The sequence below is a fragment of the Scleropages formosus genome, chromosome 9 (assembly GCF_900964775.1).
Source record: "Scleropages formosus chromosome 9, fSclFor1.1, whole genome shotgun sequence".
Classification (NCBI taxonomy): domain Eukaryota; kingdom Metazoa; phylum Chordata; class Actinopteri; order Osteoglossiformes; family Osteoglossidae; genus Scleropages; species Scleropages formosus.
The window spans coordinates 23,397,881-23,420,316 of NC_041814.1; the positions used below are offsets into that span (position 1 = coordinate 23,397,881).

General features: G+C 47.0%; 1 protein-coding gene across 10 annotated transcripts in view; it reads left to right on the top strand.

Moving 5' to 3' along the window:
• Positions 1-22,436, top strand: part of stau2 (staufen double-stranded RNA binding protein 2) — a 100,010-nt gene that overhangs the window by 19,976 nt on the left and 57,598 nt on the right. For all 10 annotated transcript variants that reach the window (XM_029254743.1, XM_029254745.1, XM_029254750.1 and 7 more), the window contains 2 exons: positions 13,756-13,915; positions 16,657-16,764. In XM_029254743.1, coding sequence (XP_029110576.1) covers positions 13,756-13,915; positions 16,657-16,764 — 268 coding nt within the window. The remainder of the gene's footprint in view (positions 1-13,755; positions 13,916-16,656; positions 16,765-22,436) is intronic.

The following is a 22,436-nucleotide window of genomic DNA, read 5'->3' on the forward strand; positions in this document are numbered from 1 at the left end:
CATAATATTGTACTGTGAACTGTTCTATAAATCTTTTGGTGTAAATAGTGTTGGGATCATCATGTTTAACTCAAGTTGTTGTACTGTTGTCTTTTAAAAATTGGAGACCTTCGGATATTGTTCTGAGCTATATTTTCCTTTTAGAAAAGTCATTGCACAACAGTTTTAGTTATGCGTGTTTAGTGAGTGATGCACACGCATTGGATCCCAGCTTATCCACAGAGGGGGTCAAGGGTGGTGTCCACAAGGAAGGTGTCTCCTTTTTAAGCAACAACCTGCTCTTTTTCGATAACGGCAGCTCGTGTCGTAAGCATTCGGCTTGGGCCACGTCAGCAATTCTTTTTTCCGCAGAAAAAATGTGTCACGGTTGACGAAGGGTCACCGGGAGAGCACCGTGCAGAATGGAGCGGGGGTCTTCATGACACAGGGCATAAAGTACGTCACCGGACAGCTCCAGACAAATTTGGAAAACGTAACCTTACAGCACAAGCCTCGCATTTCCTTATTTTCTCACCTTCGTGGTTCAGATGAGAGAAGACAGATCACCACGACACACTGCGCCGGACAAGTAGGTTATCGATAATGGCAGGGTGGGAGAGGAGGTGGACATACTAGGGATACTAGGGAGACTTCACGTGTCTAAAAAAACTTTTGTCCTCTGCGTAGGTAGGTTGTGTAACTGAACCGAAGACAAAGTGTCCCTGAAACGTACTTCACGTGGGCAGCAGTAGGTATCATTTCTTCGTTTAGACTCCAAAGCCATGCTGACTTTGTGAAAGACGCAGTGCAGTCCCAGGAAACAAAATAATAAATGAACGCGTGCTCAGGCTAAAGCGTTTACGGTGGTTCTGCGGCCGCAGATACGAGGAAATCCCTCGAAACGAGGTGAACTCGGCTTCCCGCTGTGGGGTTCGCAGACACGTGTGCTTTACACGATCCCGCTGCCAGGTGCGACATCCTGCCAGATCATTGGGTGAAAGAAAAAAAAAATAAAAAAAAAAAAATCCTGGTTTATAAAAAACATGATCGTTATGAACTCCAGATCGTTTTCGGGTAACCGTCTCCCTCGTCCTCCTGTGTGTGTATCCAAGGAGTGCGACAGACATTTCAGGAAGAGGTTCTCATAAATTACTACAGCGAAGGTCCAGGAGGCAAACGGTACAAATTAGTGACGGCGTTCGGACGATATCGGGCGATTTCACGTGAGCCGGGAAGTGTAACATTCGTTCAGTGTAAATTTGTAGAAAGTGTACAATGTGCTAAGCTCGTGAGTCATTCCTGGTTAACCGTGTTTTAAATGCAGTCGGTTATGATGAAATGCGTTCCTCATCATTCTTCGTCCTACGTCATTAGATACCTAATGCGAGTAGGCAAGAAGGTTACGTAACGCAAGTTTTGGCAAACGTAAGTTCGGAATAATGCAATCCCGCTATGAACTTGCACCACGCGCTTTTGCACGTACTAGTGTTTGGCATCTACTGTACTGCAGTTAAGTGGCGGAAACTGTGACGCAGCGGGTTCAGCCTGTTCCTCATAGCTCCTGGAGAGCGTTTCGGGTGTGGGGTTCGAGCGTAGCTCGGGGAGTGCGGCGCGTGCACGGTTCTCTCCGTGTTTGCAACCCTCGGATGCGGACAGAAGGCGACGGTGTCAAACCGCTTCCGGTCCTCCCCTGCCTTGTAACGCACGCAAGTGGTTGCTGCGAGTTGGGGTCAACTCGATGACGCATTACAGTTAAACACGGTTGGCCATAGCGATACGAGTTTAAGAAAGAGTGGCGCTTCGCAAAGGACGTCTAGCTACTGTAGAAGAAAGAATATAGCTCTGCAGTTCAAGTTGGATGTTACGTTTACTCATTTGGCTGATGCTTTTCTCAAAAATGACTTAGGATGTCAAGATTCCTACAACTATTTACCCGTTTAAACAGCTCAGTAATTTTACTGGCGCCATTCAGGGTAAGTACCTTGCTCGTGGATACTGCCGCAGTAGGTGAGATTCGAACCGGCAACCTTTTGAGCCAAAGGCAGCACCTCTAACCCTGTTATAAAACAGAACAAGTGTCACACACTGCCTATTGTTCCATTATTTTTGCATAGTTTATATATTTGCAATAGTGCAAAACTTGACAGAACCAGTCTGTCTTCTGATTTAATATTAGGGTGTGCTGTGAGTTTTTAACAGGTGATGATTTCAACACTTTATGTGATCTGTCCCAATCCCATTTTTCCCCTCTGAAACTTCCTGTATTGCATGAACTCGCAGTTTTTCAGGGACACATCTATCACGTTACAGCAGAACCTCGCGTGTCGACCGTAAGCAGGCCCCTTCCTCCAGCGAGGAGACCTCTGCCGTTTCCCCGTCCCCTCTTCCTTCGGCCGCAGTCCGTCTCGGCGGCGTTCGGACGTCGCCGAACGAGATGAAACGGTTTCTGTTAGAACGGGAGCGAACGGACTTGTCGGCTGCGCGGCGCGCGTCGTCTCCGGTCCAGCCGGGGCGCTTGACCGGTGCGGCTCTCCAGAGTTGAAGAGGCGCCCGGCCGTAGACGGAAGGCCAGCGGCAGCGAGTTTCGGCGTGTTGGTCAACGGGAGCAAGGCCAGACCCCCTCCCGCTTGCATTCTTAGCAGAAAGCTGGCTCGTCGCCCGCTCTCGTACGTGGGCCTCTCGGTTTTTTCCTGACATGTATTTTAACATTCTTAAGCGGCCCAGATGTCCTCCGCATGGACAATCAGTGGGGCAACGTGAGAGCGCGGCGCTCGCTCGCGGGCTCCTAAAAACGTCCCCCTCGGAGGGGCTTCCTCCGACAGCTGCCGGGCCGTCGGCAAATGTTTATTTGGGAAAACGGGCCGTTTTCCCTCCCCGCGGGCCACCTGCTAACGAGGGAAGAATGGTCCTGACGGCCGCTTTCCCTCAGAGAGCTCATAAAGCGGGCTCCGGTTACACAACGCGGTTCGGTGCGTATCGATGCGGAGATTTCGAATCGCAGCAGACCGTGCGGGACGCAGGTCGACTTGCCTTCAGCACGCTTTCTCGGAGCGCAACGCGTGGACCCACTTGAAGCAATTCATATTGCATGCTGTTGGTATTTCCTGTTTGGGAGACTAACCGAACTGGAAATAATGGCATTTACACGCAGGAACGATGAAAGAATTTGATAGATCTGGCGAATAAAATACTGTCGGTTTAAGCCAGTTATAATATCGTAATGTTGCTCGCCTGTGTGGGACCGAATATCGGCAGAGAACATCTCGTATAGTGGTGGTCAACTCCTAGTAATGATTATTTGATCGTTTTCCAGGAAATGACATTTTCAGTCAACGGAACGTTAATTCTTGAGCGTAGCATCTGCGGTGGTTATTTCGAGAAGAACAAAGCGTCGTTGAAACTGGTGGCGTTAATTGTAATTAACGAGGACACATCATCTTGACGCACTTCTGCCAGGCTGCTTAACGGGCTTTCGAATGGGTCGATACGGACCCCGTTTAGGGTAAAGGAAGGACGGGTTTTTGAAATCGCTGCCTCTTGACACGCGAAGGACGAAAAACGTGCGGAAACCCCACAAGCCCGTTCCGGCAAAGCCCAAGCCTTTATTATCATTGAATGTGTTTGTTGCCATTAAAATAATTTACCGATTCACTCAGAACTGCAGAAACTCTGTTTGCATTGAAGAAGGGTCTGAAAACTCACCTTTTTTCCAGACTCGCTTCGCCCAAGATCTCTCCAGCTCATGTATGGTGCAGATGTTCATGCGCCGTAATTTACGATCATCCCCGGATAAGCCTTTACACAGCCGCTACTCCGGCATTGTATGTAAATGTTTGTGTATCTTATTAAAAAATAAGGATTTGTAGGAAGGTGATCAGGATTCGTCTATCCTGTGTTTTATGCTCCTGCTCAAGCGATCACATCTGCAGCTATGTCACTTTCTCTTATTGTAATGCACAAATTTTTATTTTTGCCGAGATGTACGTCGCTTTGGAGAAAAGCATCTGCTAAATGAATAAATGTAAATTAATCGTGTCGTACCTTCTAGGAAAATAAGAAAAACTTGATTTTTCAGAGTTTTCGATCTTCAACAGTAACTACTAGTTTACTGTGTTAAATAACATGAGTAAAACAGATGTTGTTCTGCATTTGTTAATATGCTCGATGTATTATACCCGTGGTCTCTTGGTAAAATAAAGACTGTCAGCATTTTTCACATCATGATTTTTGACTTGGTAATTTTTGCTACATAATTCATTAACTTAAATTAGCGTATGTTTTATGTGTAATTTTTTGAATGTTCCATATAGCTGCTTTCAGAGACAGTTTCCAATCCGGGACAGTAGTGGAGAGGAGGGGAAAGGAAAGTGTGAACGTCTTGCTGGATGAGCAGAAAGTATGAATGTAAACACCCGCTGAGCGAGGGGACTTCCTAGTCCTCCTAGTTTTTTAAGCACAAGTCCTCGAAATTAAGACTGACGAAGAATGAAAGAGTGCGTTTGCTTTTTTTGAATCTTTGCCAAGTCCAGTCCAAGACAAACATCAGAATGTGTCTCGTGACAGAGGCCAGTTGGCCTGAATACGGTAACAGCCGGCAGGGGCAAGAGTGTCCACCGTTGTGTCTGAAGAGGTGCGCTGGAATTTCTGATCGCTAACCGCGGTAATTTCCCTGGTTAGTGTGTGTCCGCCAGAGAACCGTGTGTCACCCCTTACTTATCTGTCTTGAACGGGCACTATGACTTATTCTTGCAATCCTCATGTCCACCAGTTACCAGAATGCTGAGGTTATTCCATCCTGTTACCCAGGCAAAGCATGGCCCTTTTTTTTTTTAACCGCACCATCCCGCGAGGTTACATATTTAATCTTATTAGAAGAGACCGGTATATGACGAGATTAGCGTTTGTGGTGTGCGAACGGTGCTCGTATATAAGTGTGAAAACGAACGTTCTCCTTGTTCGCTCTCACGCATGTTCCTGTAGTGAGGAAACGTTCCCCCACCTCTACGCTGGACGACTGGGAACCCCTCAGCCTTTACCCTCTGGGAAAATGCTCTTTCCTACTGAAGAACTGGCCTTGTATCCAGTCCAGAGTCCATAGCCCACAGCCCACTACCTCCTGCAGGTGACCTCCATCCTCTGAGACCTGGCTTCTTGCTCCCTCCCTTCCCAGAATTGCAATATTGTCACTTTTTTTCCTTCATGTTTTCTTCATCTGCTTTTGGGGAAAACGGTCAGGAGGTAAAAACAAAAGCTTTGGTAACGGGATAGGCGCTACAGCTGGGTAGAGTGTGAGCCAGCCCTTCCGAGCTCGCTCTCACGTTCCCACCACACCCTCTCCGTGTTGCCATCAGGGTTCCGGGCCAAGAGCCAGAGGGGTTCGGGGGGGGGGGCACCGTCTCTGTAACGAGGCTGAAGGGGAGGTGGGCTGCGACCCTTCGTGTCTTGTCCAGTCTCCACCGTCTTTTATAGGGATCGGATGCTCAGGTTGGTCATGGATGGAGACTCGGAGTTTGTTGGATCAAGTCCCAGTTGGACTCCCGGTCTCGTCTCTTCGACCACAGTATTTACCAGGGACCTCCGGCTCTACTGAAGTGCCTGCTGTGAATGCCATGCTTTATTAACAGGTCAAAACTATTAATTGCTCCTTATAAAAGTGTCCTTTGAGCAGTGAAGAATAATAAAATGTTCTTTAGTTGTTTCACTTTCTGCCCAGAGAACAGTTTCCTCTCTGCTGACCGCGAAGGTGGTCAGGCTGAGCACGGTCCTGTGGGCTTACGAAATGAAGCAGAGTTGGGGCATTGAGCAACTCCCATGCCCTGCTGCACTTGGGGCGAGGGGGGCGAGGGGGTGCCGGCACACACAAAAGCAGACCACCTTGTGTGCCCGGCACTCCTCCATCATCCAATATTGCCTCGATTTGTTCGCGAGACTCATTGTTCTGTCTCGTCGGGGGAAACACCGCAGCGGGCTGCATTAAACAGAACCGCGGGAAGGAACGTGACCTGGTTCTAGGCTGCGACTCAAGATCCGTTCGAGGCCCAGGGATGTACCTGGGCGTCCGCAACATCTTAGCTCGCGGCCTCCGAAACTGAGGGCTGCGGCCTGAAGAGAACAAGTTTGCGGTCCTCGGCGCCTTGGAGAGCCACTTCAGGGCGATACACAGTTTATCCTGGGATGGGCTACAATGATGGGGTTGTAGGAAAAGTTAATCACGGTCTATCCGTAATTAAATTCCACAGTGACCGAACAAGGGCGCTTTGTTATCAGACCGTATTCACCCTGCGAGCTGAGCCGGACTTAAACCCAAAACCCCCCGTATCCAAATTCGGACAATTGCTGCCCGCTGAGCCGCCATTCTACCGCAAATTGTCAACGCCGCCGTCGGCTACCAGCTGGAAAAATGTTGCCTGTTTTAATTAGTTCTTGTAAACGACCATTAAACACGCATGACACCAATAAATATCCCGCCGTGTAAATGTGTAATTTTAACATAACCATACGCTGCGTGTATAGTCAAGTAAGTTCGGCGAAACGACTGACGCAATCACGTTTTCGGTTGACTGGAAAGGCCTGGAAAGCTTAACTAGCCACCCCAAGGTGCAGTACTGAGTCTGAAAAAGACTGAAAATGTATGCTCATCACGGTGTCACCTGGCTCAGCAGCAAAAGAAGGAAAAGGGGGGGAGGAGAAGCGGCGCCTGGCCTGACATCGTCCCAGAAAGTGCCATCCAGGTGACTGATCAGCACTTATTATAAGAGCCTTTAAAAGGTGAGGCCCGAGTACCAGAGTCCCACCGCCCCTCATCCCAGGAAACGGTCGGTCGGGCGGGGGGACGGGAACGGGGGGGGGGGGTCTTTTGTCGGTACATCGAGTACAAAAGTACAGGTTTCAGAGCCTGTGTGCCACACACGTGATTGATTTAAGTCACTCAAGACATGTTAATATATATATTTTTTTCTTTTTTAATCAGGACATCTTAAAATTCATACATATTTGTTTTGTAAATCTGTGGACCTGGTGACACAGCGGGTTTGGGCTGGACCTGCTCTCTGGTGGGTCTGGGGTTCGACTCTCGCTTGGGGTGCCTTGCGATGGACTGGCATCCCGTCCTGGGTGTGTCCCCTGGGGCCTTGCGCCCTGTGTTGCCAGCTTAGGCTCTGGCTTGCCGCGACCCCACTTGGGAGAAGTGGTTTCTGAGTGTGTGTGTGTGTGTGTGTGTGTGTGTGTGTGTGTGTGTGTGTGTGTGTGTGTGTGTGTTGTAAATCCATCAGGACATGCTAATTTATCCATTTAGCTGACAATTTTCTCCTAAAGCAACATACAATGTTAGACTGTGTACAGTTATTTAATCATTTATACAGCTGGGTCATTTTACTAGAGCAATTTAGGGTAAGTACCTTGATCAGGAGTACTATAGCTAGAGGTGGGATTCAAACCTTTGGGACCAAGGACAGCTGCTCGAACCAGTACATTACCAGGCCTGTGTGTGTGTGTGTGTGTGTGTGTGTGTGTGTGTGTGTATAAGCAGGGGGCGCAGTGGGTTTGGGTCTGGGGTTCGACTCTTGCTTGAATCCTGGTAAGCCGGGCCGAGGGAGGAGGGGCAGATCGAGGAGAGGACCTAGTACCGAGCCCTGCGGGACACCGTCTCGGCGGAGTGACCAAACTCCATGAGTTTGTTTGCCGAACGCAAGGCTCGTCCGCCATAGTAACGGTACGGCAGATTCATCAGGAGACTCGTTAGCCTCACATGTGAGCGTATCTGCTTCTCGGGCCCCTCCCCGCTCGCTTTGGCACCGCTTTGGAGCTCATTAATACGTCGGTCTTGGGCATCTTTGATGTATACAATATAAATAATATAATAAATATACACCCTGTTGGCTAGTAATCTCAATGTAGTGACTTTCACTCCCATTCCTGATATTAGTACCTTTAACCTGAATTGGTCCAGTAAGAATACTCTGGTATAAATGGGTAAATGGCTGTACACTTGAGTATTGTCAGTCACCTAGGACAAAGGCCTTAGATCGGTAAAGAGTAATAATAATGTTATGAGTGTCCTTTTGTTGGTCCTATGATGGTACTTGTATTCCTGAGTTTGTCAGCCAGCAAAGTTGAAGTTCTAAAATTAAGATTTTACTTTTGTATCCCTAAAACTAAAAAAAAAAACGAGAAAAAACCCATGTCAAACGATGCTGTGCTCGTGTTTGCCCTGTACCTTTTAAAGGGGAAGCGGAAGTTGTTCTTTTTCTTGCCGCGTCCCAATCAATAATATCAGCAATTGCATCAGTGTGCGGAGTGCCAGATTTAGCAAAGCCCGAATGAAATCATCTGATGGGAAACAGATCCGTATGACGGCACAGCTACATACCGGGAAGTCGGGTTCCCGCCATCCTGCACTCCATGAGTTATACTGTGTGTACGTTCGCCGAACGCAAGGCTCCTCCACCGTAGTAATGGCGCTGCAGATTCATTGCAAAACTGATCAGTCTTGGGCATCTTTGTGATGCGAGATGCCCGCAATGTGCGCTGATGAATTGTGGCACTGGGCTTCTATGACGGACCTTGCATATAGATTATTATTTTTTTTAATTCAATTCTTCTTTTTATACAGTGCTCTTTTCACACAGTGACACAGAGCGCAATTTTATGAATTATTATCAATTCCAAGTAACCCTCATATGATCTCTTTGAAGGCACTGGTGACATGGAGCTGCTGGGGGTGACTTCCTTTGAATTCCTGTTGTCTATCAATAGTTTTCAGAAGGTGGCAGATTAGCAAGTCGGGCTTCTGTTATTTTTAGTGATTTAACAGCCAGAGTAGTTAAAGAATTGCATTTATTTATTTATCTGACACTTTTTTCCAAAGCATCTTATAGTTTTAAGCATTTACTCATTTATACAGCTGGGTAATTTTACTGGACCAATTCAGGGTAAATACCTTGCTCAAGGCCAGAGTAGCCAGAGGTGGGGATCAAACTTGTCACCACTGGGTCCAAAGGTAGTAGTTCTAACCACTACACTACCAGCTGTCCCGTTGTATGTGTGTTTCTACGTTATTATGTGTGTGCTCCTCAGCTCCTGGGCTGTGGGATCAAGCATGGCTCTGAGTCCAGCTCAGTCTGTGTGGAGTTTCCATGTTCTTGCTCTGCTTACATGAGTTTTCTTTGGGTGCTCTGGTTTCCTCCCACCGTTCAAAGGCATGCGTTTCAGTTCAGCAAGTGACTCTAGATTGCCTGTTGTGTGTTTATATGCGAATCAATGAGTGTGTGAGACTGCACCGCGGTGGACTGGCGTCCCGTCTCGGGTCTGCCGTGCGTGCGATGAATGGATGGATGAACGGGTGAACAGAAATTCTCCAAATGCCGCGTTGTAAAGCAGAAAGATTCCTTATTGAGTGGTTTGGATGTGTTTGTTGTTTGTTTAGATTGCTCAGTTAAGTTGTAATTCACAGATGGGAATTTAACAGTGATACCGTCCAGTCCATCAAACGTGGAAATGAGCTTCAGTCGGTGATGTGTCTCCAGGATTGCGTCCATAAATCCTTGGTGTTCCGCTTATGGTGTGACTCATCACCTCTCGCACACACAAGCGAACGCACAAGACGGCGGTCGTTTCCAACGTGGTGGGCTTCTCACCACACCCTCCCCCCAAGGTGTTCCCGATCTGGGTTGCGGTCCTCCCTAATTCAGACCAGGCGGGACTTTGCTGGCGTTTTGAGATTGTTTGCCGGCCTCCGTGCACGGCGGTGTTTTAACCACTTTCCTGCATTCCCACATCCCCCCAGGTGCAGTCGGCAGTGCTCCTGGCACCAGTATTTCTGCGGATGTCGATCTCGCTGTTCCTACTGTTTCTTTAGACATGTTCTCCATGTCACCAGGGATAGGCCGCTCCAGGGTTGGGTTGGCGGTGGAGCATGGCAGCAGCACGTTATGGCCTTGCAGCACACAGGCACGAAAAAGGACAATTAATCCGTCATTAATAGTTATTCGCTTATCAAAGGCAGTTTACAGCGTCAGGTTTGTACACTAAATTGCCTTCAATTATTTGTCCATTTATACAGCAGAGTGGCTTTTACCGTATCAGTCAACTTGTATCAAGGAACTGTGGTTTTCGGTGTTCATTGCTTGGCATCAATGTGGAATTATTTTACTGTACAATTGTTTTATAGGGCAGAAATACCTTTCTGCGACTCATTACCCATGTAGGTAACTCAACCCTTTCTGCTTTCCCAGCAGCTTTGCCACATGTCCTGATTTTAACTTCTTCCATATGTCTCCTGTTGATATCAAACCTGGTAATTGGGCTGATATTACATATCTCAAGGGATGAATTAAAAAAAAAAAAAAAAAATCTATAACAACCAAAAAGAAAAACTTTAAATTGTTTCAGGGAACTGAAATGATTTTGGGGCTGAGACGGCAGCCTTTTGTTCGGCACGTTCCGCGCCATGCGTGAGCATCGAGGTGCAGCAACTTTTACACATTCACGTTACGTTCGTGCATTTTCAACAATTGCTTATCGGGTGATTATTTGTTGAACTTATTTATTCGTTGTGTTGTCACAAAGACTTTTGGTTTAATCGATGACTTGCATTAACATCTTTGCAATCGTGGATCTCGAGCGGGACCCAGCCATCTCACTGAGCCACCGTGCACCCCCTAAAACATAACACTTACGTTATATTTGTTAATATTTAGACTGGTGCAATGGGGGGGCACGGTGGTGCAGCGGGTTTGGCTGGGGCCTTCTCTCTGGCAGGTCTAGGGTTTGAGTCTCATGCGGGGTACCTTGCGGCGGACTGGCGGCCCGTCCGGGGCGTGTCCCCTCCCCCTCCAGCCTTGCGCCCCGTGTTGCCGGGTTAGGCTCCGGCTTGCCGCGACCCCACTTGGGACAAGAGGTTGTAGACATTGCGCGTGTAGACTGGTGTAGACCAGGAGTGGTCCTCTTGCAACTTGAAGGTTTTTGGATTGAATGCACGCTCTGCTCTGGTAGCCTTGATGGAGGTATTTGTCTTGAAAATTACCCGTTCTGTAAAAATCTGAAAATGTCTTAGCAGCAAAAACGGAACATCGTAAGTCTCGTCGGCCGAAGGTGTCAGATATTGTAAATAATTAAACGTAACCAGCGACGCAACTTTTTTGCCTAATCAGCCTCATAACCCGTTGAACATTGAAGAATGCGAATGTATTCGCTGAGCCAGTTTCTTGTAGTTTACGCGTGTTAATAAATATTTTATGCTTCTGAAACGATTAGAAGTGCAGTGGAAAGCTTAACGAAAAAAATTTACCCTGTAAAGATGATTTATTTGACCGGTGACCTCAGTCTGAAATTTGTGAAGACAGCAACACGTTTGACAGCGCAGGATTATATTTCAGCATCTAGTGATTCATCAGGACCGAGCCGTACATGAATTATTCAGAATGAAATGGTGAAATAAACATGTAGTGGTTGGCACTGTGTTGTAGAAAGTTCAAAACCTGCATCATATTGAAATTGGCACGCTTATCTGTTTTTCGCTCTAAAATGATGGATGACTTTTGGATTTTTCTTCTGACGCTTCTGAAAAATGGTAAATAATGGTCTGTAAATGGATTTTTCTTTACTCTTAACAAGCCACGCTTTTTACAACTTCTGTTGTGTTTTTTTTCAGGATTGGGGCACGTTTTTATTTAATACGTCAGACGTTTTTAGTTTTTCAAGGATTTTTTTTTTTTGTTTTATTTTGTAATTCAGAACAGAAGAACCAATGTAGAAGCTTTAATTTAATACTCTTATTTTGATTTCAAGGGTTTTCTTTCATGCTTCCTGACAGCCTGTCAGCACAAGATATTTACATTTATATTTATTCATTTAGGATATGCTTTTCTTTAAAGCAACGTACAATGATTATTAACTGGTATTCATCTGAGACCTTTAGACACACTGCACTAAAATCCCTATAGTCATTCAGCCGTTTGTGTAACACACACAGACACACACACACATACACACACACGAATTTGGAGCTACTGTCTGAAAAACAGCTTCGGAGAAACCCAAAAGAAACGCATGGACAACATGCAAACCATACACAGGGCGAGCAGAGATCGAACCCACGTTCAATCGGATGGCAAGAGAGTGTGATTTCATTTTAATTGTTTTCATTGATTTCTTTGGCCTCTTTTTTTTTTTTTTTTTGCATTGAATTATGAAGTAATGCATAAACGTAGAATTTCATTTGTGTGCATTTAAGCGTACGATGAATAACAGCCGTGAAAGAGCTGAATGAACGCAAGCAGACAGACATACAGTATTATATGTCAAATTTAAATTGTATAGTAATTAATGAAGGGGATTCGTCTCGTCATGTTGGGTTATGATAACTAATGTTAAGTATTGAAGTAACTGTGTCCATCAGCCTACATTCCATAACTTGATCAAAAGCAGATCTTGGGTTGTGGTTGTGGTCGTATTGTTACTGTTATGATGTCTATTTACAACCTGCAGCTTTTTCCACTGTGCTGCTCCCACACTGCATTCGCTGACATTTCCCGCCAAAATCGAGCTCGCTCTTCATTATCCTTGTCCCGGGGCAGGTTTGCGCAGATTTCCAAAGCCGCTGCCGTCGGGGTTTGAGGTTTCGGAGGTGGGACGTGGGGGGGACGAGGGGGGACGAGGGGGGTGGGGATCGCTGCGCGTAGACAAGGGACTTTGGATCACACTGTGCCCTGGCTCACACTCGCATCAGGTGCCTCGGTCCTGAGGGTGCAGGCAGCCCCCTAAATCTACGAAATGAACAGCGTCCCTGACAGCTCAGCATGGGCGACGCGGAGCTCAGGCGAACAACGAGAGACATACATTCAGCTTCCTTTGTTTTCGCAGTCCCCTAAATCAGCGCCGTCTGGGAGCCGCCGTCCTCACACGTCACCCGCCGGCCATTGTTATGTCATTGACCTCGTGGAAGTGGGGCCTGTTATTCTGCCCCCTTTTCGGACATTCGTAACGCCGCTGATGTGCTCCGGGCGCCCCCCCCCCTCCCCTCCCCGAAATAAATCTCCTCTCCCCAGTCGCCGCAAGGGTAAAAAGGACGGGCGCATTGGCTGCGGGCGCTCGCTGGGTTTTGGGGACGCTCGGACGACAATCGGATGGTCGTGGGAATAGTCTGGGTCAAAAAAAAAAAAAAATGTCTGAAGTTTGTCTGAGCTGTTTGAATTGTTTCCCCTCTAGGAATCCGAAGGCTGCTCGCTGCACTCTTCCCAAGTGCTGCTGCTGCTCATTCGGTGTTTGTCTGCTTACTGTATATTGGATTGGCGATTACTGAGGAATGTAGATAATTCTCCATCGCCGACGTGAGCCCTGCTTGAATAAACACAGGCGGAGGACCGTGCTGCCGAGAGGAACGCCGTGTGCTCGAGCTTCGCTCCGTCTTCTCGTCTCCGGGTGTTCGTCGCCGCCCCGAAACGGATGTCTTGTTTTGTAACGTGCCGAGATTTACTCCGGCTTCGTGTTACACGCACGCACGCAGACGCACGCAGAGGTGACATTATGCATAGGCAGCATCAATCTCCTGAAATTAAGAAAGTGTTTGTCAGCAGTCTCCATCTCACCAGCAGAGCGGTGCCTATCTTTTCCTGTCTGGGATGTGTACGGTGATAAAACTGCCAAGTGTTGTTAACTTAATCCTCTTATAAATCAGAAGCTTTGTTTTTTCACCCCCCCCCCCCTCCCCTATGTCTTTCTCTGTAAACCTCCCCCCCCCCTTCCACCTCCCACCTTCATTCTTCGATTCCAACCAAGGTACCATTACCCGGTGCCTAAGATATTTTACGTACAGCTGACTGTGGGGAACAATGAGTTTATCGGTGAAGGACGGACGCGCCAGGCCGCCAGACACAATGCTGCCATGAAAGCGCTCCAGGTCCTCCGCAACGAGCCCATTCCCGAGAAACCGCCGCAGGTAACTCGACGTACCGCCCCGTCGCGGCTCATTCTTCTCCGTACAGCCGCCGGGTTCACAAGCGCTCGCCCGTCGCTCTCGGAGGGATCCCCGGTTCCGGGAGGCCGGCCGCACGTTTCCGTTAGGGCCCGGCGTACAGCGTCGGTCCCTGGGGATGTGACTTGCGGGTGCAGGGGGTGGTGTGCTGGTTAGAGGCGCGCGCTTGCGCTCAAAGGACAAGGTTCGGTTGCGACTTCCTGCTCTACTTTCTACTTTTTCTGCATTGCTTCAGTAAAAAATTGTACGTTTATAATAATTGTAACCTTAACATTGAGAGTCGCTTTGGAGAAAAGCATCAGCTAACTGTGCATCTGGTCGCGCGGTGATTAAAGCTACTACCTTCGGCTCCGAAAGTTGGCAGGTTCGATCCCCACCTCCAGCTGCGTACCCTTGAGCGAAGTCCTTGCTCTAAATCGCTCCAGTAAAATTACCCAGCTGTATAAACAGGTAAATAATTGTAACCTTTGCATTCTAAATTGCTTTGGAGTAAAGCATTAGATGAATGGATAAAATCACGGTAAGCAACGTAACGTGTTAAGTGTGAGCTAAATAAGTAAATGTTAATGTAATGCACTGCATAAATGGTAATGCGAAAGCCCTCAGTAAGAGCGAAGATGGAGCGCGACAAAAAGGTTCAATCTCGAGCCCTCGAGGCCCAAGGCTGCTCTCCCCTGCTTTAGTCTCTAAACAATGCCCTGAGAAGTTTAATACTTTGTAGCCTGGCGCCCCGATCAGGTAAGGTTTCTGCCCCTCGCCCCCTCCACCGGAAATCAAATTTCATTATTTACAAAATGCTTGGCGTCGGGAGAGGTTATTTAAGACCCGGTTGGCAGCCCACTTGTTCTGTCTCGCACTTATGTCTCCACAGTGCTTTCTTTGTGGCGCTGCTTCCGTGTATTGCTTTACAAATTGAAAGACACGGTCGCTGCATGCGCCCCCCCCCCAACCCCCACCCCCACCCCCACCCCCACCTCCACCCCCGGGGCTCGAGCTGTCGGGCTCGTCGCTGCCTTGCGTCCGCGGCCCCGAGTCGCTCTTCCCGCGGCTCGACGCGTAGAGCCGGCGTGGGGGACTTTGGTGCGAGACGCGTTAAAACAAGAGCTATAGAGGCATTTCGTTTACGCAGAAAATAATACCGTTATTGTGATGATATTGCGGCGGGATTGTTGTAAAGGGCTTAAACAGGAGGGAGCGATTTTGCGAAACCGCACTACGTGACTGAGGTTGTCAAACAGCCCCGGCGTGATTTATTATCCGAGACCGCGAAATGGCACCGGGTGGGCGGACCGCAGCACGTGCGAAACGCTGCGGTCGCGCAGGTGTTTGTCACGCGAGGCCCTTCTTGCCGCTGGGGTTTGCAACATCCTGCATCCTCTCGCGTGGCCCCGCTCCGGCACTCGCGCCGTACCTGTGGCTCGGAGGTACCGACGGCGGCGTGCCTCTGTAAATCATTACAACTTGTTGTTATTTTGTTGCTCGGCCAACGCTCGGCCGCTTGAGCGACCTGCAGTTTCATGCATTTATGCAGCGGAAAGTTCTCCCGGAGCATTCCAGGTGAAGAGCTCTCGCTTGAGGACACCGGGACTGGGGCCCGCTTGGGGTGAAAGCAGGCGGCCCGAAGGGTACGAGCTCTCCGGCCCTCGCTGGCAGCTGTTTACGTTTGCGTTTACAAATAAACATTGTAAGTTGCTTCGGAGAAAAGTCCCGGCTGAATGTTAGTGCCGGGTATCTTTTACTGGAGCGGTTCGGGGTAAATGGCTTACCAAGGGTACCGGCTCAGTAGGTGGGATTCAAACCTGGGCGCGGAGGCGGTGACGTCAACTTCCAAGACGCCCCCCGTTTTACGGACAGGGCCGCGGGCATAGAGTCCGGGGGGGAACGGAGAATCCGATACGGAGTTCTTCACGTGCACGGTGCCGGGTGGGAAACTAAAGCAGGGAATTATGGGTATTCAGAAAGTACGAGGGACGGTACCGTAGAGCTGCTTTGCCGACTCGCTGATGCACCACGCTGTGTGTTTATGTCTTGTACCGGGACGGTAGCTTTTAAGGGAACTCAGTGGTAAAAAATAAAAAGTATAAGATGATTCCTTACTGAATTTTTTTTTTTTTTTTTTTAAGATAACCCTTTTTAGGCTCAACTTTAAATATCGAAAAACATCCGTTCGTCCCTGTCCGTCCCCTTGGGTACGCTGCACCCCCCGAAGTGCCCGAGAACACCGCACACCTGTGTGATTTAAAGGGTGGGGAGCGCTGCGCTCCGCTGCTGCTTAGAGGATCTGTTGACCTCAGGGTGCTGGGTGGACACCCCCTCCAGGGGTCTTACTTTGTTCGTTGCAGGGAGGAAAGAAATTCAGATATGTGCTCGGTTAGAAAGAGACATTTCATCCTGAAATCACATGAAGTTTGTACCCGCGGGGAATGTTTGCTTCTACAATTAATTACTGTTTCGGTGTCAGATGCTGCCACAGATCGGATCGGATGGTTCCGGAATGGGGGCTTGAAACATACTGTTAAGGGTACTTTGGCTGATGTCCGTATAAAAGGGAAACGGCCCAGTAAAGGAAAATGTCAACGTTTAAAAAAAAAAAAAAAAAAAAAAGAAGCCGTTTCATACTTTTCGGCTTCAGCAGGAAATACCGTACAGCCTTCAGCATCTCTCTCTTTTGTTTTGTTTTTATTTATTTTTTTTAACCCTTTCAGAACCCAGACGAGCGGAATGACGCGTCGGAGAACAGCGATGCCAGCAAGTCGGAGATCAGCTTGGTGTACGAGATTGCGCTGAAGAGGAATCTGCCTGTAATATTTGAGGTAGTAATAATAATCATCATCAGAATGATAAACCGATATGAGGAGAATGACCTGTAGCCATATTATTAGACCATAAGACAGCTGGAAAAGGCGGCCCCTTTTATTGAAGGCTGTGCTCAAACCGTGTCTAATTGAATCTTCTCAGCTTGAATATTTTCCTCGTGTTTCCTCCCCGTGCTGAATGTCTGCGGTCGGGGCGCTTACGCAAAACTGCTCGCCCTATGCCGGTACCGCCACCGTTACTTTCCGAGCCCCTCTGCGTTTCCGTCTTTTAAAAGGTCACTCTGGCACTCTTAAGTCGAGGATTTTGTTTGGTCGCGGCCTCAGTCTGTTATGTAAGCAGTTATCCATCATTATGTGCTTTTCCTGTGCCTCTTTGTCTCCCGGCAACATCACGTTCGCCGTGTTTTCGGACTTCAGGTGTTTCCCCCACCTGGCTCCCTTTTTTTGCTTGCTTGTGATAATATTTACATGCAGTTCACGGAAAAAGCTGGGCGTTCGCTTTATCCGCTGCGGAGGAACCCCGGCACTCTTAGATAGGTTACCTGATGACATTTACATTTATTCATTTAGCTGACACTTTTCTTCATAGCGACTTACAATTATTTACCCATTTATACAGCTGGGTAATTTTATTGAAGCAATTTTGGGATAAGTACTTTGCCCAAGGCTACTAAAGCAGTAGGTGATGTTCAGCCTGTGGTTTCAAAAGCAGCAGCTTTAACCGCTATGCTATCAGCTGCCTAAATTAATCGGAATTAATAAATAAATGGGACAAAGCAGAACTCCATGTATTCATTTAGCTGATGCTTTTCTTCAAAGTGACTTGCGATGTTAATTTATTTACTCCTTTATACAGTTTGGCCATTTTTACGATAAGTATCTTGTGCAAGGGTACTACAGCTGGAGATGGGATTCGAACCTGCAACCTTTGAGACTGAAGGAAACAGCGCTAACCACTATGCCACTGGTTGCCCCCATTTTTAATTGTGAAAACTGTACTGTTATAATTAGTGTAATTTTAATAATTCACACACAGGTTGAAACCGCTTGTCCCGAACGGGGTCGCGACATACCGGAGCCTAACCCGGGAATATAGGGCGCAGGGCTGGAGGGGACACACCCAGGTCGCAAGGCACCCCAAGCAGGGCTTGAACCCCAGACCCACCAGAGAGCAGGACCCGGCCAAAACCCCTGCGCAACCGTGCCCCCGTTGGAATAATTATTTATCATTATTATTTATAATTATATTGTTTAGGATTATAAGAATTTTACTGAATGCCATCTTCCTCATTATCACAACATTTTTTTGTGATTCCTTATTTTTTGTAATCTATGATTTGCAACCCACAGCTGTGCGACAAGAGCTCTACAATAAAACCTCAAACTTCGATAAAACAGTTTAGTTCAGCTGAAACTGTCTGCACATGGAAGCTTTAGACATATTTATTGCTCGTGTAATTCTGTTCTGAAGCAACACAGACCTCTTCCAGCGGTTGGGTTGGGGAGGGTATGTCGAGACAGGCGCGGTGATTTCCGTGTTTCCTCATTTTCTCGTGGTAATTTCACCTTCATTCCTTCCACTTTCTCCCATTGTCCAACAGTCCCATCTACAGTAAAGGGCTCCATCCAGCCCTCTCCTGTTGAGTTCTGGGACTTCTGGTATGTAGAGTCCCAGTGTAAAGTGTGAGTACACCTGGGCAACATGGGCGAAACTTGTATGGCACGAACTGGACAGAAGAGGGAAAGTAAAGCACCCCACAAGTGTCCTACGTTTCTGGAAAGAAGAGGTGCTCCAGAAGAGCTGGGAAGACATGTCTGCTCATTTCCTGGTCAGACTTGCTCACCAAGTGCCTTGTAAAAGAACAGATAGTTTGCAGCAGGTGCACTCAATCTTTTGACTGATAGAATACCACCGTGGGACTGCATCCTCTTGGTTTGAATCTCTGTTCAAGCAGCTTCTCCTGTTGTCAAAATTGCACTGAAAGCCAGGTTGGAGGGCTACTCATACGTCACACCCCGAACTCGCCTTCCTCCACATGAAGGCAATTTCAAGAACGTTACTTCTCTGACATTTGGAAATGGCAGCACAAGATCGGGTTGATATAGATCAAAATAGCATTTGCATTCTTAACAGAGAGAAGCCCACGGTAACCTTAGCTATTAAGATGGGTGTGATAACATTCTGATGGCGTTGGCTCATTTTGCATGACTTACACCAGAGGGACAAAAGCGTGTCTCTCCAGCACCGTGAACAAGGGATTCCAATAACACTAAACACACATTCAGGCCCGTGTCAGGTGATATCAAACAGATGTTGGCTTCAAAAGAGATCGATACATAAATCACTGCTTTTGTATAGATGAGTCCGTCTTGCGAGAAGATACTAGAGACAGAGCCTTCAGCCAAGAACCACCCATCATGCGGATAAGTGCTTTCCTTCGGGGCAAGGACATCGAGAGACTGTACAAAAGGGGCTATTCTTCAGCCCATCAGTCTCCTGCAGTGTCACACCGCATCCCCATCCTTTCGCTTCCCATGGGGCTATGTCTGTGGCCTCTGAGATGTCCAATCCTCTTTTTTTACACGTGCGTTGGGGAAAAGGGAAAAAAAAAAAAACGATGAAAGATGGTCATCAAGCTTCCACGGGCATCTTCTGTACAACCCGATCTGTGCCGTTGGGCGGCGACGCGACACGAGGGTGGAGACGGGAGGACCATGACTGGTATCAGACGTAGAAACGAAGCGGGCGAGTTGAAACCCCATCGCACATCACCAGATTCCGTGTCGTCTGTGGGCGCTGGCTGCAGCTCGTCTGCCGCCGTGAAAACAACAAACTTTCCGCGCCAAGTTTTCTTGTCCCTCTCAAAGATGCCCCCTCCCAACTCTGCCCAAACAAACCCTCATCGCTCGAATAGAGAGGTGTCTCCTGACACTTGTAAAAGGGACTGTCACCCACCCTGGGGCACACGGGGAGACGCCTTGGAGACGCCCCGGAGACGGTCCGACCACGGTTACCGCATCCATGGCAACAAGGAGCCCAAACTCTGCTGGGCAGCCGATCTGGAGTAACCTGATCCGCATTGGCTGAAAGCCGCACGTCACCGCGCCTTCCACTTTTGTCTTTTCCACACTTTCGTGTGCCCGATAAGGTTGCGACATGTCGGGCTTTTTCACAAATGAGCCAAACTCCTTCAAGAAAATCAGATGATATAGTAGCGTGCAATTGGAGACTGATGAACATGATGCATCTCATGCTGTGCATATAGGAGAGGATGCTTTACAAGACGTCTGTGTCCAGGTGTCAGCTCTCCAGCTAGTGGGTTATTTTAAATTTTAAAAAAAAAAAAAAAAAAAATCAGTATCTACATTTAATTAGCAGTGAGTTTTGATTTTTTTTGTAACACAAAAAAGAGATGATGTTTTATATTTCCTTGTTCTGACCATGAAGTCAACTTTTGAGAATCAGCCTGGATTAAACTTGTGACTGCATGTGATAGAGTTTTTTTCAGCATACAGTTTTTTTTCTTATAAGATGAATAGGAAGGCTCAGTGTAAGGTGGAACCAGACACTTAAATACATTCCGTATCCTTTGAAGGACTTAATTAATTAATTGATTATTTAATTGTTATGCACATAGTGGAGCACTGCGATGATGACGTTGTGTGAGAAGAATCTGTTTCGTGATGTTGACAATGGGTCCCCTTCATCAAGGCCTGGTAAATGTGGTGGTGTGTCGGTGCCTGACCCGGCGGGTGACGATGGTTATAATGATCTTTTTGTGTTCTGGAGCCTAATGTCCATCGTTTGCCTTTCTCCTGGTTCCTGGTACTGATGGTTTTAGCCTGAAGTTGCATCCTTCATAAGTGAACGAACTTTCTCCAAATAAATCCTTTCGTCACACATTTTTTCACTCTTTCAAAAACATGGGCATCTGAATGTCACTCATAAAAAAATAAGTTTGTGAGCTGTCAGGTCGTCTTTCCAAATGCGTCATATCTTTGCAGAAAGCATCATCCAGCATGCTCGTATTAGGATGTGTGAGGACATGTTGGATTTTCCAAAGCTTGTAGAAGTATGATGGTCGCAGAGTCAGGTGGAGTGCCGTTTCTCACCACGACCGTCACTTTTCCTGAGACTGTAAAGCTTTACACGTGGGATGAGAAGACTCTAAGTTTTGTGTAGCCTGCCTGGAAGTCCTGAGTGTGCTGTTTGAAATCTGTATTGTATTTTCTTCTGTTTACAACCAGTTCTGCTATAACATGATGGTTGCGATTCTATGAAACATTGTAGGTCAGTGGGGGAAAATGAAGTGAGTGGCAGAGCACATGAAGTACAGTCTTGTACATGAAGCTCAATCTTGGAAAAAGTCATAGTAGATCGAAAATGAAATTAGAACATAGTCCAAAACCCACCAGAAATATAATAGAAATATGCAGATGAAAGTTATGAAAAAATTATGATGAAGTGAATAAAAATTATGAAAGAAAATGCAGTCTGTGATACTTTAGTTTTTTTTTTCCTTTTAAAGCACTTTATAATGTTCAACTTGTGTTTTAGGGTTATAGCCTTTCTTACACTTAGACTACCAGAGTGCTTCTTTACACTCTTCTCCTTGGTTATGCATGTTTATCTGTAATTTCATACATCAAAATGAATGGAAAAAATGCAAAAAATGTACAGCATGGCTAACAACCTCTGTTTAAATGAAGCACGGGACTGAGCGTACAGTACCTCAGACAGAAGTCTTCACCTACGGTTCTTGGAATGCCATCATGTTATCGAAGCTGCAGAAGTTTGTGTCACGTAAATTGTGTTGTACCATGTTTTTTAGCGTGCTGTATTCAGCTTGCGTAATTAAAGCACTCAAGTATATAGGATTTTCACGCAATAAAAATAGTGGAGCTGGCTGTATTTATCAGTGACCAAATTCGAGGTAGTGATGGGTGAATTTGTGGGATTTACTTTAGTTTTGTTATCAGGTTTGGGGATTTGAGAACAGAAATCAATACCATTTACTAACTAAAAAAATAATGGCTTAACTAACTCGTATCTTAATAAAAATCCCACACAACAGAAGTGTACAAGCTCCAGTAAAACTCACAAAATTCAAGACTTTACCCAGCCTACTGTAAAATAACCTTTCGTTCTCCATCCCAGAGTCTCGTTTTTAAGAGTCTCTGAGGTCTTCATGACCTCATATGATTCTTTTTCCCTCTCAGCAAGGCTATCTCAGGTTCGGCCCTCAGCTCAGGGAGTCTGGTACTTGGCCATGGCCGTTCGACAAGATCTGTAAGGAACACCAAAGACGTTTCAGTGTCAGTTCCTGAGGAGAACCTTGGATGCGAGCACTCCACCTTGAGCTGTCAAGCTGCTTCCTCTCTCTTTGCATATTCACTGACTGTAGCTATTTCCATATTCCAGTCCAGCGTCATAAAACAGGAGAAGTGTTGTGTTGTGTGGAAATGTGGTCTAATGCTCCGGCACGCATAAAAATGCAAACGGAGTTAGCGCTGGAAAACCCATCACAGATGAGGCAGAAACTACCACGGTACAAAACTGCAAAAGCAACTGTAATCATCTTCCCCGCCTTACAAAGCTAATGCGTTCCACAAAAGCCCTTAGTAAAGTAAACTTTCGTAAATTCAAGATTTCATTAGTATTAGATTCA